At 48.4% G+C, this 18,788-nt stretch overlaps 1 protein-coding gene across 1 annotated transcript in view; it reads left to right on the top strand.

The window, feature by feature from the left end:
• Positions 1 to 11,038: 11,038 nt before the first annotated feature.
• Positions 11,039 to 18,788, top strand: part of Hk2 (hexokinase 2) — an 89,790-nt gene continuing 82,040 nt past the window's right edge. The window contains exon 1 of the mRNA XM_036181913.1: positions 11,039 to 11,568. Coding sequence (XP_036037806.1) covers positions 11,506 to 11,568 — 63 coding nt within the window. The 5' untranslated portion in view covers positions 11,039 to 11,505. The remainder of the gene's footprint in view (positions 11,569 to 18,788) is intronic.

The raw sequence follows: 18,788 nt of genomic DNA, 5'->3' as shown, positions 1-18,788 counted from the left end.
CTATTAGCTTTACAGGCCTCTGGAACATGTTCATACAGCCTGTTGTGATTATATCAGTAATTTATTTTCTTTCTTTGTTTGAGATAGAATCTCACTTTGTAGCCCAGACTGACTTTGAGTTCACAGCAATCCTCCTGTCTCATGCTTCCCAAAGCATGATCTATGACATTCAACTAGATCAACAATTACTGAATTGCCTACCTAACTGCAAAAGGGAGGTGCTGGCCCCCATCATGTGTGAAGCAGTAACACAGTGGGTGTAGTGACAGCCTACCACATTCTCCCTCCCCCAAAACCTGATAGTGTTTGGCATCCATCTAACAACTGAGGAGAGATCCCCATCATCAGCTCTAGAGAAGAGCTCTGATTAGGAGGACACTGGGAAGAAGAAGGGTGGAGTCTCAGGAGTCACCAACCATGCACAGAGAAAGCAGGACATGTACAAAATGAGGTAACAAGCTATGAGACATGTGGAATCAGGTAAAGGAATAGGTTAATTTAAAACATAAGAGCTAGTTAGTAACAGGCCTAAACTATCAGCTGAGCATATATAACTAATAATAAGTCTCTGTGTGGTTATTTGGGAGCTGGCTGGCAGGACAGAGCTGACTGGTGGGACAGAAAATCTCTACGTACAAACCTGGGTTGTCAACCTGACAGACCTGGGAAGAAGGATCTCAATTGAAGAAATGCTTCCAGCAGACTGGACTGTGGATATGTCTGTCTGTGAGGCATTTTCTTGATTGGTAATTGATGTAGAAGGATCAAGCCCACTATAGGTGGTACGTTCCCTAGACAGGTGGGCCTGGGTTGTGTAAGAAAAGGAGCTTCCACATAAGCCTAGAAGCAAGCCGATAAGCAGCTTTCTCCCAGGTGCCTGCCTACAGGCTCCTGTTTCCAGCTTCGTCTTCCTTGGCTTCCTACTTGGCTTCCCTTGATGAGGGACTGTAACCTGTAAGAGGAAATAACACCCCATCAAGTTGCTTTTAGTCAGTATAGTTTATCACAGCAACAGAAAAACAAACTAGAACGTGGGCTGAATAGTTCCTTGTTGTGGGGCCAGGTGTATGTATTTCAGGCTGTTGAGCAGTATCCCTGCCAATAACATCCCAAGCTTTAGTAGTAAAACCCCCAAAGTTCTCAAGATACTGTCAAATGTCTCTTGGGAGGGAACCCTATCCCAGCTTAGGTGAAGCAAGTGTGGGAATTCCATTCCTAAGTATAGAGAGCTTGTTTAAGAAGGGGTATGCAATCTCATGGCCAATGAGATTAAGAAGAAAGAAAGATACTGAGGGGTTTCAGGAAATATCTTTTCCTTTTGATGTCAGAAGAACAAGACCCAGGGCCCTGTTGTCTTATCCCAGCAGATGGGAGATAGAAAAAGAAAGTTTGAGGGGAGTCTGGTTTTCATATGGGCACCCTGCTTCAAAAACAAACAACCAAACCAAACCAAACAAGACAGGGGGTGGGGCCAGAGAGATGGTTCAGCAGGTAAGAGGACTTACCGCTCTTGCAGACGACCTGAATTTGGTTTCCAGTGCCCACATGGTGGCTCACAGCCATCCTTCACTCCAGTTCCAGGGGTCTGACAGTGAGAGACACTGTCAACAAACCAAACCAAACCAAACCAAACCAAACCAAACCAAACCAAACTAAACCAAAACAAAACAAGGACACCTGCTGAGCATGTTGGAATGTGCCTTTAGCTTTCAGGAGGCAGAGGCAGGTGGATTTCTGTGAGTTCCAGGCCAGCCTGGTGTTCTAGGACAGCCATGCTTACATAATGAGACCCTGTCTAAAAAAAGAAAGTTGAGGGAGGGTTGAGACACATTTGAGAAGGCTGAACTCTGGCCTCCTTAGACACATAGACATAGGAAGCAAGTGCGTACACCCCTACCCCTAAAATGAGACATACTTCTTTGCTTTGTCCCTGCATCTCACTTGTGGACAGAGCCCAGATACAGTGCAGTCGTCTTAGCACAACTTTTAAGACGAAGCCGACTCAGGGGTCAAGCAGAGCCAAGAGATTCTCAGAGAAGTCTGGCTCAGCCCTGACGCATGCATGGGCCTGGCGCCCGGCCCACCACTGGGGAACCTTTGAATTCAAACAACAAATCTCCTTATTGTTGGAGGAAGGGTATTTTGTTACTTGTATCTGGAACCCATCCTGAGTGAAGTCACCGGGAGAGTGTGGCACACAGAGAGACACCATTGATGTGCAGGAGCTGCCAAGAACAGGGCCGAGCTCATGCTGGGACAAGCCCCTTCTGAATTATAGGCAGCACCTTTCCCAACTCTGAAGTGACAGGCGGTGAGCGAGGCTACTTGGGGTTTTTTGCAACTTCCTAAGAAGACTCCTGAGCTCCTGCTGTCAGAGCATAGGAATGGGGCAGCGGTGGAAGCAAGGACCAGCTGTGCTTTGGGGCCAGCAAAAGACAGGAAGGTCTGCCTGGCAAAGGAGTCAAACTGGCGCTGGGGGGTCGGGGGTCACTGGCGTCAAATTTATTTCTTTATGTAGCTAATTATTTAATGTTATTTTTCTTTTGAGACAGGGTCTCATGTATTTCAGGCTAGCCTTGAACTTTTTGTGTATCCAAAGATGACCTTGAACGATGACCTTGAACTTCATCTCCTGAGTGCTTGGATTACAGGTGTGCTCAAACCAAGTTTACGAAGTGCTGGGGATCCAAGCTGGGGCTTTACTCTTGCTAGGCAAGCACTCAACCTTCTGAGTGAACCTCCAAGTCCAGGAGTTGCATGTAGGTGCTAAGACCAGCAAATTTGCCTGAACTGCTAGGCATAGGGGTCCAGACACTTGGATTCTCATTGGATCCACGGTTCTCCACTTTGGCAGGCAGTTGGGAATCCTGTCCCACAGATTCTGATGAACCTGGACTGGGGTGTTTAGGGGTCGTTTGTTTGTTTGTTTTTTGAGACAGGGTTTCTCTGTGTAACAGTCCTGGAACTGCTTTGTAGACCAGGCTGATCTTGAACTCACAGGGATCCACCTGCCTCTGCCTCCCAAGAGCTGGGATTAAAGACATGCACCACCACCACCACCGCTGCTGGGAAATTTTTTTTTTTTTTTTTTTTAATGCAGAAAACATTTTAAACTTATGTCACTACGCCCTACTCAAATCCTTTCTACTTGATTGTGGGCCTTCATTACCAGGAAGTTCTTTCCCCAGCTCAATTTGGGTGAGTAAATATACTTGCACCTGGTACAAAAGCAGACAAGCCTGTAACCTCGGCACCTGGGAGATGCAGTCGGGAGAACCCTTACCCCTCCTCTTTCTAAGTTCCCCTAGCTGTCCTATGTAGCCCAGGCTTCCCTTGGATTCATGGCCAGCCTCCAGAATGCTCAGATGGCGGCAGGCATGTAGCATTATTCCCAGCTTACCCACAATACCTTTCTATGCACATTGTCCCTAGCTTGCTTTCTGACTTGACATGTCACAGATCATTCCATACAAATACTTAGAGAATGCCTTGTGTTTTTCATATGGTGGCCAAGGAATCCCACTACCTGGATGTGCTCTGATCTCCCCAACCAGGGTTGGTCCCTGTGTTCCTCTGGCAAACAGTTCTGCAGTGCAGACCCTTACACAGTGTGTGTGTGTGTGTGTGTGTGTGTGTGTGTGTGTGTGTGTGTGTGTACCTGTGTGGATAACGGGATCGCCCGGCCAGGGGACAGGAGTACTTCCATTGCTGCCTGCTGGGAGCTGTTGTCTTCCATCAATAACGCATCCTCTGGTAAGACTGAACAAAAAGACAGAATGCCTAGGAATGGGCATAGTGTGGGGAGCTCAGAGACTAGAGCAGGAAGAGGGGCTTTATAGTGCTTTGAGTTTCGTTTCTTTACTGAGAAAAATGTTCACATTGAAGAGGGCCTCTCATCTCATGGTAAATGTCTTTTCCTCATTGGATATTTGTTTGACATTTGCCCAGTGAGTGGAGGGCCCAAACCAGGGAATAAAGCAATGTAGTTGAACCCTTCCTTCCTCCCTCCCTCCGTCCCTCCGTCCCTCCGTCCCTCCGTCCCTCCGTCCCTCCGTCCCTCCCTCCGTCCCTCCCTCCCTCCCCTCTCTGTGTGCCTCCCTTCTCCTCCTCCTTTTTTTTGGAACAGAATCTCATTCTAGGCCAGGTTGGCTTTGAACTCATGACCATCTTCTTGCCCCAGCCTCCTAAAAGCTAGGATGAGAGGTGGGAGCCATCATACCTGGCTCTGATTTTGCACTTTCTTTTGTAAAATATTTATGTTGTGTGTTTGTGTGTGCCTGAGTGTGTGTACACGTACCACATATATGCAGGATCCCTTGGAGATCAAAAGAGGCATTAGGTCCCCTGGAACTAGATGGTTGTGAGACATTGTGTGGTTGTTAGGAACAGAAGCCAGAGTCTCTGCAGGAGCAATAAGTGCTCTTAACTCTGAGCCATCTCTCCAGCTCTAAGCTTGCATTTTAAATATTGTGGGTCATGCCAGTCTTCTCCTCAGATGTCAAATTGCTCATTTGCTGCTCTCCTATGAAGTCTCTATGTCCTTTCCTGGAGGGCTGGGAATTCCTTAATGACTTGAATAAACTCTTTGTATTGGAAATGAGACTCTTTATCTAGTGTGAATTTTTTTTTTTGGAGCTGAGGACTGAACCCAGGGCTTTGCGTTTGCTAGGCAAGCACTCTACCACTGAGCTAAATCCCCAACCCGTGAATTTTTTAAAAATATTCATTTTATTTTACATTTTTTAGTTTTTCGAGTCAGGATTTTTCTGTGAAACAGTCCTGACTGTCCTGGAACTCACTCTGTAGACCAGGCTGGCCTCAAACTCACAAAGATCCACCTGCCTCTGCCTTCTGAGTGCTGGGATTAAAGGTGTGAGCCATCACCACCTGGCATAAAGATTCATTTTAATTGTGTGTGTGTGTGTGTGTGTGTATTTGTGCACATGTGAGTGGAGTGCTTAAGGAGGCCAAGAGGGTGTTAGATCCTTTGGAAGTGGTGTTAACAGGCAGTTGTGAGCCATCTGGCGGGGGTGCTGGAAGCTGAACTCAGGTCTTCGGCAAGAGCAGTACATATTCTTAACTGCTTAGCCATCTCTCCAGCCCCTCCAGTGTGTATTTTTGTACAGGTTGTTTTCCAACTAGGTGTAACAGGGATTCTTCTGTGGGTCTTTTCTTTTATGGCTTTTGTTTGTTTGTTTGTTTGTTTGTTTTTGTTTTTTGAGACAGGGTTTCTTTGTGTAGATTTGCACCTTTCCTGGAACTCGCTTTGTAGACCACGCTGGCCTCGAACTCACAGAGATCCGCCTGCCTCTGTCTCCTAAGTGCTGGGATTAAAGGCGTGTGCCACCACCGCCCGGCCTTTTATGGCATTTTTAAAAAGTCTGTTTCAAACAGGGCTTCATCACTCTTTCTTTACAAAACAAATTAAGGGCTGATGAGATGATTTAGTGGGTAGATACACTTGCCTAACAATTCTGACCACCTACATTTGAGCCCCAGGACCCACATTCGGAAGGATAACTGCTTCTTGCAAGTTGTCCTCTGACTCACACACACACACACACACACACACACACACACACACACATACACACACACACACACATACACACACACATACACACACACACATACACACACACATACACACACATACACACACATACACACACACATACACACACATACACACACACACATACACACACACACACACATACACACACACATACACACACACACACACACACATACACACACATACACACACATACACACACATACACACACATACACACACACATACACACACACATACACACACACACACACACACACACACACACACACACACAGGATCTTCACTTTGCAGAGGAGGAAATTGGAGCCCAGAAAGGCTCAGGACCACACCCTGTCCCATGCCAGACTTCCCCGGCCAATTCTTTTTTCAGACCCTGTGCCCATCAGGATGAGAGGACAGTCAGACATTAAGCCTCAAACTCAGGTATTTCCCATATCTGCCATGACACTGTGTCTGTCTGTGGACAGGTGCTGTGTGGCAGCTTGTGTGGAGAGGGCAACTCATGCAGTTTAAAGTCACTTCATTTATAGTCAGGTTCCCTGATGACAATTTGCCTGCTGACTATGGTATCCCTAATTTAACTGTCATTGAGCACAGATGTCCTATTTGCCAATTCCTTTGATATATCTTGGATTTTAGAAAGCCAGTTTGTCCTAAGGGCATTTCAAACTTCACAGTGCAGCACAGTCAGTGACTCAGGTGTAGGGGACATTTGTCAGTTTGGGGACTTACACAGCCCTTTGAATATCTGCCATACGTTTTGAGATATCTCTACACTGTGGCTCCTGACTACCTGGCCTGCTTTTCCAGCTTCCCTTGCAGCTAAGGTATGGGCATGTGACTCATACTCTGATAACCAACTGAAAGAGGTCAGCTTGGAAGTAAATATCAAAAAGGGGGTGCTATCCTGAAATCTTACCAGAGATGCCAAAAGGCGATCATCCACCTGTCAAGGGTGGCCATGGTATGTCCTAGCTGTTGAATATCATGTGCATCCTCAAGATTATGGGCAGAGTCCAAAAAAAAGATTATGGGCAGAGATGCTAAGACCAGGGCCACAGCAGTGGCATTTCCACTGGCAGAGCTGAATGACATAACCCAGGCTCTCAGCTGGCTAGTCTCCAAGCAGGATTCTCTGGCCTTCTTGAAGATACAATAAGGGACTTTGTGTTCTTTGATAAATTCTTTTTCTGACTAAACTATCTAAATGGCTTTTGTTTGTAATTCTATCATAAGATGGGTATGGTGTCCATTTTTATATTTTAACTATTGTGTCCTCCTCTCTTTCTTTCTGTTCATTTTAGTTTTTTGAGGCAAGGTCTCATATGGCAGACAGGCCTCAAACTCTGTAAGTAGCAGAGGATGACTTTGAACTCAGCTTCCTGTCTGTACCTCTGTAAGTGCTGGAGTGATAGGTGTATAACACTACATCCACTATTTTAACCACTTCAAATCTCTTTCCAGGCCCGCAACTTCATGCATACAGCTTCATACAGCCAGCCTCCCAGAGTTGTTGGGAACTCTGTAAGAGCTCACATAAAGCACCCGTGACCATGATTTAGTCCTCATAAAATGGGACCAGCAAAGAGAATGGAGAGAGTACTGGAGTGTGTGTGGCAAGCATGTGTGTGAGATACAAGTCACTTGACAGAATTCTTGCCTAGCGTGCATGAACCCTTGAGTTTGACTCTGATCTCCAGAAATGAATAAACTAGTTGTGTTGGTCATTGCCTGGAACCTCAACACTGGGGCTTGGAGGCAGGGGTATGGGAAGTTCAAGACCATTCTTGGCTGCACATTTAGTTAGAGGCCATCTTGGGCTACATGAGACCCTGTCTCAAAATAAATAAAGAAATAGAAGTAGACCGTAGAGAGGAGTTCATAGTTGATCTGACCTCACTGATTTTGATCTTAGCTTTTGGAGGAAAAAATGGATTTCAAATACCGAGCTAACGATTGGTTTTTAAGTGTCCCTAAAACTTTTTATTACGTTAATTAATTAATTTTTTGTATGTGTATTGGTGCATACATGCCACAGCATGCGTATGAAGGTCAGAGGGCAATTTTGATTCTCTCCTTTTACCATGTAGGTCCTAGGGGTCAAACTCAGGTAGTCAAGGTTTGGTGATAAGCACATTTATCCACTGAACCATCTTGCCAGCCCCTGAGTTTCTAGGGAGCGGATTTTTTTTTTTTTTTTCCTCTTTGCTGTCTAACTTTAACTTATGCCGTCAATTCTGCCTCAGACTTCGGAACACCTAAAGCGGTAATCAGACTCCCTGCCTCACCCTAGTCTTGGCCCGGCCTTTATCTTATCTGAGAGTTCCTGTCCTTCTCGCTCTGGCTTCTCTCTGATCCCTTCCTCCCATTCACGTGGATGGCGGCTATTGTCCTACAAAACCAAATCTGATGGACCGCTTCTGCTTTAAGTATCTCTCTCTTGGGTATCCAAGTCTGTGTCAGACACCTCCGGTTTATCTGTGTCTAAAGAGGGAAGCCAGATTATGAGGCTCTTGCAGTTGGGTGAAAGGTACTGGTGAATTGTGATGGGCCAATCAGTGGAAAGGATCTGAGAACTAATCTAGAAAAAGAAAGTCTCTTTCATGTCTTATAGTCATATATGACATAATAGTCATCACTATAAATTATTTGCTAATTTACACAGCAATACCCATGGCGTGCTTACCATGTGGTAGAGCCTCCTCCATTATAGGCACTGTAAATGTAAGGGAACATTAGAGACACAGGCTCTTGTTCGGGCTATGGAGGACAGAATGAATTTAACACTTAGAGAATAAGCTGGGTGTGGTGGCACATATCCTTTATCTCAGCACTTGGGGTGTAGGGGCTGAAGAAGAAGGAAAATTTGTGTTTTGCTTTTGAGACAGGGGTTCTCTGTGTAGCCTTGGCTGTCCTGGAATTCGCTTTGTAGACCAGGCTGAACTTGAGCTCAGAAATCTGCCTGCCGATGCCTCCCTAGTGCTGGGATTAAAGGTGTGAGCCACCATGCCTGGCTGTAAAAATTGTTTGTAAGCTGGGAGGTGGTGGCACACGCCTGTAATCCCAGCACCTGGGAGGCAGAGGCAGGTGGATCTCTGTGAGTTCGAGGCCAGCCTGGGCTACCAAGTGAGTCCCAGGAAAGGCTCAAAGCTACACAGAGAAACTCTGTCTCAAAAACAAAAACAAAAACAAAAACAAAACAAAACAAAACAACCCCCCCCAAAAAAAACCAAAAACAAAACCAACCAACCAAAACAAAACAAAAAAAAACCAACCAACCAAACAAACAAAAAGTTTATAATTAGGAGTTTGAATTTTCTTTCTTTCTTTCTTTCTTTCTTTCTTTCTTTCTTTCTTTCTTTCTTTCTTTCTTTCTTTCTTTTCTGAGACAGGGTTTCTCTGTAGTTTTGGTGCCTGTCCTGGATCTCGCTCTGTATACCAGGCTGGCCTCGAACTCACATAGATCCGCCTCCCTCTGCCTCCCGAGTGCTGGGATTAAAGGCGTACACCATCACCGCCCCACTTGAATTTTATTTGAAGACTGAAAACCACTAATGGTTTTAAGCCAGAAAAAAAGACAGTCTGATATATATTTCAATCTAATCCTATCTATCTATCTATCTATCTATCTATCTATCATCTATCTATGTATCATCTACCTGTGTGTCTACCTATGTATTTATCTGTACAGGATCTCAAGTAATCCAATTAGGAATCATTGAATCCTGACTCTTCTGCCTCTACCTTCCTGGTGCTGGGACTACAGGTGTATGCCACTATACCCAGCATTGGTTTGTATTTTAAACAAGTCTCTAGCTCCCGAGTGAAGGAGAGATCATAGTGGATAAGCCAGAGGTAGTTAAAAATGGAAGCTAAGGGGTATAAAATGGGCTCTGGTGGAGTCACTGGTAGCTTGGCCATGAGGGTCTGGCCTCTTTGATAAGTGAGATCATTTGCTCATGGATGGTGTGAATAAATGTGAGAGTGAGGGGCAGGAAGGAATCATGGATGATGATGCCATTTTTCAGAGACAACTGGTAAAGGAAAGAAAACCGGGAAGAAAAGTTAAGTGTAGCCTCATACATGTTGAGTGTGAGATACTAGTCACCTCAGCAGGGGTGACAAATGACAGTTGGCTAAGAAAGCCAGAAGCCCTGGGAAAAGTCCTTGCTTGTGGATTATTTCGGTTTGTGAGTTTCCTATGTGTAGATGGTGTAAGGGCTAGTGACTGTTGGGAGGGATTTCCGGGAGAGGAAGGAGATCAATGAACCACACCAGACACCCTGGTGGAAGGCAGCTCAGCAGAGGAAAAGGGCTGGGGTCTACCGAGTTGGCAGAGTGCTCTTCCAACATGCTCCAAACTCAAGTGTAGTCCCCAGCATGGCACACGCCACTCGAGGTCGAGAGAGTGAGCGTGGGGAGCGAGGTTAGCTGGAACTGGTAGCAGAGTTTCCTGTTCCTCCGTGTGCTCTTTCCAGCTCCAGGCTTGTCATTCTCCGGCAGCGCCAAACTCATGTCATCTGAGGTGCTATTTTAATATTGCTGGCTTCTACTCATAAGTGTAAACTTGGAGTCTGGTGTCAGGCATGAGCTGAGGTGGAGGCTCGGACTCTTCAGCGTCCATAAACCATCCCACACCACTGAGTCTAGGATCCAGCAGCTACACGCTAACAGACTACTCACTTTCTCTTCCCACCTATCTGTCCCAGCTACTGACAAGGTTTCCTCCATCCTTTTACTTTCCTGGTTTCTAGAAGGTCTAGGGAAGACAATTCCGTTTCAGAGTGGGACGTGTTTCTGTCTTCATCTACCACTTGTTAGCGATGTGACCTTGGGCAAATCTCATTAACAGCACAACGCCTGGTTCCCTAATCTGTAAACGGGGTTGGTAAAACCCTTCTGCTATTGGTATGCCAGTTAAGAGGGGCTGCTGACTTTTGTAAGGGCTGGCTCACTTCGCTTCAGGGACGCAGAGATCCGCTGAGTGAGCCACAGTCAAGATGAGAATCAAGATGCTTCAGACTTGTGACAGGGCAGTGGCAGCCCCTCACATGATCCGCATATACCAGACTGTGTCCTTGTCTGCCCAGGGCGTGTGTTGGTGTTAATCACTTGTCTTTCCAGTCGCCCAACATCCCTTGGGTCCGCGATCACGCGCCCCCCACCCGAAGCCGAGCCTGACGCGGCGGTGGCTCATGCGCCCTGGAGTCCCAGGCCCTTGCCACGGAACACACGTCCCATCCCTGGCGCAGGGCTCCGCCCCTAGCCTCCGGCGCGCCTCTCCGACCGCCTGCTCCGGTGTCTGAGCGGCCGCGCCCGCGGGCTTTGGACGCTGATTGGTTGTGGATCGCGGGCGGGCCGCCGGAGAGCTCACACACCCTCTTCCCGTAGCCAATAAGCGCGCGCACGTCACTGTCCGGGGCGGCCCAAAGAGCCGGCAGCCCCTCAATAAGCCACATTGTTGCACCAAACTCCAGAGCAGGAGTCCCAGGACTGCACAGGCTATGCGGCGTCACCCAGCTTAGGAGGTCCAAGGGCGGGAGCATCACTCCGGTGACCCTGAGAAGCGCGATCGTCAGAGTGGAGCAGCACTGTCGTTCTTCCCAAGTTGAGCCTTAGTGACCCTGTGGCTGAAGTTAGTGACTGGACTCTGGGCAACTATACCCATCTCCAGGAGTGAGACTTAGGCACTTTCTAGTAGTTGTGACTTAAAGAAAAAAAAAAAAAAAAAGGAAACCTGTTTCTGGAGATTCGAGGCCCCTAGCTGGTGAGCCATCGTGGTTAACCTTCTTTGTGTGGCTCCTAGAGTCCTCGATCCCAGCTGGACACCCGGGCTGGGTACAAAGCGGTTGTACAGCGTTGCGCTCCTTGGCTAGCGCTCGAGCCTCGGTTTCTCTACCCGGGCCCCGTCTCGTCGCAGCAGGATGATCGCCTCGCATATGATCGCTTGCTTATTCACCGAGCTCAACCAAAACCAAGTGCAGAAGGTAAGGCAGCACGGGCGGGGGAGGCTGGCTTGCTCTGGACCAAGTTGCGTGCTCTCCGGGAATCTGGAGGGCGTATAGGGGATCTGCTTCCTCCTCCTTCGGGGCTGGGGACGTGGAACCAGTCTGGGTAGCTGGGAAAGTCCTGGGCACGAGAAGCCACGTCTGCTAGGCACCCTTGGGGCCGGGGCGCGCAATACCCACCTCCCTGAGACCCGTGCGCGCCCTCCCCACACTTAGATCCCCTAGTTTCTTGAGGGGCAGGTTGCCTTGCACGTAGTCAGAGACTGCTGCGCCCACGTGGGAGGAGCCCCCTTCTGCAGCCCAAGTTCCGGCAAGAGCACGTGGGGAAGAATCCAGTGTAGGGGAGGAGGTGCGGTGGCAGTGTGTGGCAGCCGGGGCCCGGCCCTCAGGCACTTAAGGACGCGTTGGAGAGGCCATCGGTTCCTCGTGGCGCCCCTTGGAGGTGATTGGGAGAAAAAAATAAGCCACCCAGGAAGGAGCGGGAAAAGGCGCAAAGGCTGGCCTGCTGCGCCCCCTCCCCGGAACTGAACTGCCCGGAACTGAGGCTCGAAAGGGGCGCCCCCTCGCAGCAGATCTTCCTGGGGACCGCCCCGCCTCTCGTCCCCGCGTCCGGCCTCTGAGTTGGGGCCGGATTTTGGATAGCACTTTCTGGTTTGCTACTAAAAGTTACACCTTCCCACCCCAGGATTTCCTGAGTTCTTTTGTTGTTGGTTTTTCTTTCCCTCTAAAGCGAACCTTTCATCGCTCAGACCCTCCTGTGCCCACCTCACTCTGCAGTACGAGCGAACCCGATCTCTCTGTCCGGCGGCGGGTCATTTACATAAGAAAGAGCCTCCGGCCCTGCCCGGAGCCTCAATCCCTCAGCCTCGGGGTAGGGAGGTAGGGGTGGACCAGAGCCAGGCTCCGAGTGCTCTAACTCCCGGGAGAATTGAGTTTCTAAAATGCCCAGGATTACGGGATTGGTTCCTGTCCTGGGCCTCAGTCCAAGATTTGAGGGAGGGAAGGGTCTAGTATAGGATGTGTGTGTGTGCGTGTGTGTGTGTGTGTGTGTGTGTGTATGTGTGTGTGTGTGTGTGTGTGTGTGTTGCTGTCCAGAGGTTGTGTTAGAGCTGTGAGCCGTTGCTCAGTTACACACTTGAAATTTCAGTGTCTCGTGGGAACAGATTTTAGGGAAATGCCTTGACCACGTCCTAGGACGCACCCTCCTCCCGTTCTCATGGTCCTGAGTGCGTAGGAGAGGACGATATAAATTGCTCTTGATGTTTCCAGGGCCCTGGCAGATGAACCGCAGACTGGAGAGGCACCTGCTTTAGTTGAGGTTTTCTCTGTGGGTTGGTTCGCTAATCTCTTGGGATGTGGTTCTGCACTTTAATTCGGGTTATTTAGAAACTTGTCTTGGAGTTGGCACGATTTTTCAGTTCAAGATAATAAGACAGTCTCTCAGCAATTCCTAAAACAAAGTGAAGGGAGACTCCTTAATCCTAGGGGGAGTGAATGTCCCTCCTGGGCATCTGAATTGTAAATACAAACTTTCTCTAGGCAATGGGACTGTGGAAGTACACCAGACACCCTAAGGGGTGTTCCGGAGAGTGGAAATAATTGACTAGGGTGTCTGGAAGTGAGTTCTGACTCCTGTTCTGTGGTTTACTTACCACAGGACTCTGAGCCTCTTGGGAGCACAAGCTGCAGGTGACTGCTGTCCTGCGTTATGGTGCCTTGGCTGGGCACCACAATATGAAAATTTTGTTCGTTTAGGCTTTTCTTTATGTCCTTAAAACTCCAGGACACTTGGATGTATTTTCTCTAAGTTACCAATAGAGGCAGAATCAAATCAGGCCTGTAATTTATACCAGGTGTCCACCGGATTTAGCCTCCCAGTTTAGACTCTGATCTGGCTTAGGTGTGCAAAGCTGTTTGATCCCCCTACAGTTTGGGAAGAGACACTACGTATCTTGGGAGTGTCTCTGAGCTGAGGAAGAATTAGGAAAGATGAAACTCCAGTTTGTTTAATTTTGGAGTCTTTGAGAAGTGCTTGATTCAGATTTTAAGTTTTTTGGGCTTGAGACAGGGTCTGTCTACAGAGTCCTGGCTATACTGTGTAGCCCAAACCTACTGAACTCATGGAGATCTGCCTGCCTCTGCCTTCCAAATGTTGGGATTAAAGGCGTGTGTACCACTACCACTCCGGGGCCTTGAACAAACTTCCTTCCGGCTGGCCTGGTACTCACCTGTAGACCAGATTAGCCTCTTACAGAGATTCACCTACCTTTGCCTCTGGATTAAAAGTATAGGCCACCATGCTTGGCTTTTTTGATTTAGGCTTTTCTGGAACTCCTCTGAGATGATCTCATTCTTAGTCTCGGGGCTTGGGAGGTGAAGGGACTCAGCGGCAACAGCTAGTCCCAGTGACAAGGTGCAGTATCTCCGCTCACTGTTGCTCACTGAACCTGGAATTCAACGCAGAACATCCGCTGTGAACAGCTGTTCCAAGCTCCTGGCGCAGGTTAGCTCATGAATATTCAAATAACTTCTAGAGATAGGCATGATTAGTTTGAGTGTCCCTTATTGTGTGGGCAAGGAACTGAGGTCAAGATTACTTACGTTCAGGATCACTTGAGGTTTTTTTTTTTTTTTTTTTTTTTTAAGAACATCAGGATGGTTTTTGCTCTTTTTGGTAAGGACATCTTGTTTTTGACCACACACCTGCCAGCTCTGGGAACATGTAGTGTTCACTGTGGTGCTGGGAGCACTGACATACAACCAGTGGGGCAGATGTGTAGCATCTTCCCGGCTTGGTTTGAGCAATGGCCTGGGTGCCTACAGGATCTTCCCTGGGAGCCATGGATTCCTTTTACCGTCTGCTGTCAGCTACAACCCTGGCAGTTGGTCTGTGGGTCCCTTCCAGACACCATAAGTTTCCCAAATTCTAGTCTAGATGCTAGACTGGTGTATTTCAGGAACCTTTTATAACTCTGCTGCTCCCTCAGCCCACTTTCATTTTTCTTGCCACTTTGCATTTCCCAAAGATGTGAGCCAGCAGTCCTCGGTCAGGCCGGCTCTCAGGAGTGCCCTTGCACTCGCTCTTCGGGGACCCCTGACCATGAAGCTTTTCTCTCTGTACCTCTCCATTTGCATGCCTCCTCTTCCATGCCTTCTGTCTTCCGCCTGCTCTGTGCCTACGTCGCTGCACTTGAGCATTAGTGGTGTTGGTTTAGTTACGCCCTCCAGTAAGGCGTTTCAGTTGGGATCCTTCCTCAGGCAGGGAGCATCCTGGCTGTTCCAGTTGGTCACCACAGTTTCCGATCCTGGGTAGAGTGTTTAGAGTGAGTGGGAATGAAGGAGGGCACTGATGGAAGAATCAGAGTGAGGGGTGAATCCTTAGAGGAAAGGTGGACCTCAGCGCTAGACTCGAGGAAGTAGGAAGATTACCTCCATCCCCCACGGAAGCAAAGGTCTTATGTAGCCCAGGCTAGCCATGTAAGGGAGGAGCGCCTTGAATTCCTGAACTCCCTGCTCTTACCTCCCAAGGGCAGGGATGAACAGATAACAGGTAATGATTTTCAGAGCTGAACTTTTCTTGCTTCTTGAGGAGTTGACAACCCAATTCAGCTGTTTTCTGAGGAGAAGCAGAGCAACACGTTCCACAGAGTCTAAAAAGGTGTCGCTAGAGTAAGATCTAATACCCCAAACAAAACGCCGAAGCCAAGCACCCTGGAGCTCCTGAAGACCACCTCCTGATAAGAGGGTCTGTCCCTTTATCCTGGGGTTTTGAAGTCAACACGTTTGGTTTGTTTTTGGACACTCTGTAGTCGGTCACTGCCATTTCAAAGCATCGGGAATGGGGCATGGCAAGTCAACCCAGGTTTTATTGGCTGTGTGGGTCCCAGAGTACAGGTCGGGAGCAGGGCTTGCTTGGTTGGGTTGGAGGTGGTACTGTGTTAGCCACTTCCCAGCTGTGGTGCCTCAGACATTTGGGGCTAGAAAATTTTCTGGATGAGGGGCTACCTCATTCTATCACTTAATTTTATTTACCTTTCCTTTTTGAGACCTACTCAGGCTGGCCTCCAACTCTCTACACAGAGGATGACCTTAATTCTGATCTTCCTGCCTTTACCCATGTGCCACTGTCTGGTGCTGGAATCAAACTCCGGGCGTCATAGGAAAGCATTCTGCAGACTGAGCCACACCCCTCTCCCCTTTATTTTTTTATTTTATTTTATTTTTTTGGTTTTTGAGACAGGGTTTCCTTGTATAGCTTTGCGCCTTTCCTGGAACTCACTTGGTAGCCCAGGCTGGCCTCGAACTCACAGAGATCCGCCTGCCTCTGCCTCCTGAGTGCTGGGATTAAAGGCGTGCGCCACCACCGCCCAGCCCTTATTTTGTATTTTTGAGACAAGGTCTTACTGTATATCTATCTTGCCTAAAACTGCTGTGTAGACCAGGCTGGTCTGGAACTCAAAAATTCACCTATCTCTGCCTCCCGGGCACTAGAGTTAAAGGTGTGCACCACCACACCCAGCTTCCTCCCTCCCTTCCTCCCTTCCTTCACAGTTTCACTGTAGCCCAAGCTGACCTAGAAATCCTGTCTCAGCCTCCCAAGTGCTGAGATTGCTGCCATGGGCCACCATGCATGCCCTGCTAGCACCCAGCTTTCAACAGTTTGTCACATGGGAACTTGAAGTTGTGAGACCATGGCCTTAAGCAGAAGCCCCCACCCCTCACTGAAGGGCAGGCTCACAGGGCATGACCAACTAGAAAGCTGTGGGCTGTGCCCTCCTTCTGGGAAGGCACTGGGGGAAGATTTGTACCCTCCTTAAGAATCCCCTGCTGGCCCTGTCAACCTTCTACACAAGGTTGACATTTGAGCTGGAGAAAAAGGCTGGTGACCTCTGCACAGAACAGAGGCATCTCTTCTTGGTTACCAGATGGAGTTTGGCTTGTGGGACTGAATCCCAGTTATCCATGAAACAAGCACTGATAGTTTGGGCCAGTTAGGAAACTTTCTAACTTGCATTCTTTCTGGTTCCCTGAGGGAGGTGGTATCCCTACTCAGAGGTCTTGGGTGTCTGTTGGCACACCCCAGGCCGAAGCATCTTCTCTTTGGGGGAACCCTGTGTCCTCCTTGCAGTAATTGACTTCCAGTAACTTCTTTCCCCAGGAGCGAAAGGGCAGAGGGTGCTCAGGGCAGGTGGTAAGCCTGCACCTCTGGGAGCTAACTGGCTTTGGTGTCCTATCATCTGCTCCAGACTCTGGCTTCCCACTGGGGAAAACCTTGGAGGTGACTTGTGCTGAAGTCACAGCACCTGACCATGGGAGGTGTGGCTGCCCTGGGTTCATGGAGCTTTACCCTTAGGGACCAAAGGTGACAGGCACGCCCCCATCCTTTTGGTTCACTGGATGGGATCTTGAGCCACAGCAGGGCATTTTCCCTCCACATTGAGACCCTGGGCTGCTGTTGAGTTTTCCCTCTTACTGACCCTGGGGAATTCCAAGTTCTTCATGGTGTAATAGTCTCTGTAGGGAACCCAGAGTCTTCCCCCTTACAGTCTTTCTTTACCTTTTGAGGAGCCAAGGGTTAAACTCAGGGTCCTTGGCAGTTCCCGGTCACTGAACCCATCCCCTGCTTTCTTTGTGATGTGGCAGTGTAAGGACATCAGGATCTCATACCGCAGTCTGGACTGGGCTGAAGCTCACTATATAATAGCCCAGGTTAGTCCCAAAGTCATGACAAAGAGTTTTCAGACCCTAGGGTGATGGATGTGACCCACCTCACTCTATCCCTTGGATAGCTTGAATAGGTTTTGTCTTCTTATTTCAGGACTTGGGAGTCTTGGCCCGAAGAGTAGAGAATCTAATTTTACGGGTGATCATAAATGCTTGGTGTGGGTCTCTGGATATTCCTTCTCTAGAGGGATTTTGTGAAGCTTTTCCTCAGAACCTATCCCAGAAGTCCTAGGAGTAAGGGTACCAACCCATCCGACAACCTTCCCTCATAGTCCCTGCCTGGGTGTCCAGCATTGCTGTCCCTGGAGATACGGGGCAGTCCACATTGTTAAAAGCCCTTGTACTGGACCCTTCCTCTTGGCCTCTCTAATGCCTGATAAAGGAAGGTATGAAGACAGATAAAACATCTGGGGTTCAGCGAGACCATTTGAGGCTGCCTAGATCCCCCAGTTGAGGAGCTCTTCCTACTTACGTTTTTTCCTATCTTAGGCTTTTCACGAAGCCTTCTGGACTCATCTGTTTATTTTCTTCCCCAGAAAAATTGAGACAAGGTCTCACACCGTAGCCCAGGCTCGCCTGAAACACAGTATGTAATACAGGCTGGCATCAAACTTATAGTAATTCTCCTGCTCTATCCTTCCTCCAGATACCTGGAATGTATGTGTGAGCCCTCTGTGCTGGCTTTCCTATAAAGATCTTTGGTTTTTTGAGACAGAATTTTTCTGTGTAGCTTTGCGCCTTTCTTGGAACTCACTTGGTAGCCCAGCCTGGCCTCGAACTCACAGAGATCCACCTGGCTCTGCCTCCCGAGAGCTGGGATTAAAGGCTTGTGCTACCACCGCCTTCCTATAAACATCTTAAAGGTAAACCTCTCTTGTACTTAGTAGGAGCTGGTATCTCAGACCACCCACTAGCTGTGTGGCAGAGGAGGTACTGTTATGTTAGGTCATTCAGGTAAGGACACCAGGTCAGTGCTTTGCCCAAGGGCAAGCAGAATTCAAACCCAGGCAGGTAGCCTCACTTCAGAGCCTATGCACTTAACCTCTTAGCACAGAACAGCCTGGGACAACTGGAGATGGTGGACTGTTTTATTGGGTTATGAGTCAGGTGTCAGTTGGAAAGGGACCTTAGGAATGATGTCATCCAAGCCCTTTTACGGTAAAGAAACCAGCTGCGGTGTACTAGAAGACTGGGCCAAGCTCTCCCAGAAGCCCTGAATCTGGAATTAGTTTCTAGATCACTGTCTGGTTTCCTTCAATGTCATCCTTGGGTGTGGGTTCCTTTAGAACAAAGTCTGATTTACTTTGTGGGCTGTCACTGGGACTTTATAACTTATTGCCCTACTACTGGGCCACCTTTGAAAGTAAAAGTAGGCATGGTGGGTAGCCTTTCCATCTTCACAGGTGTCAGCCTAGGTGGCCTTGAGCATATGGACATGTTAGGATGTCTTGCCTGTGATGGGCATGGTCTTGGGA

Source organism: Onychomys torridus, chromosome 3, assembly GCF_903995425.1.
Source record: "Onychomys torridus chromosome 3, mOncTor1.1, whole genome shotgun sequence".
NCBI classification, from domain to species: Eukaryota; Metazoa; Chordata; class Mammalia; order Rodentia; family Cricetidae; genus Onychomys; species Onychomys torridus.
Note: the sequence above shows the minus strand (reverse complement) of the source record. Positions and strands in the feature narration are given on the sequence as shown.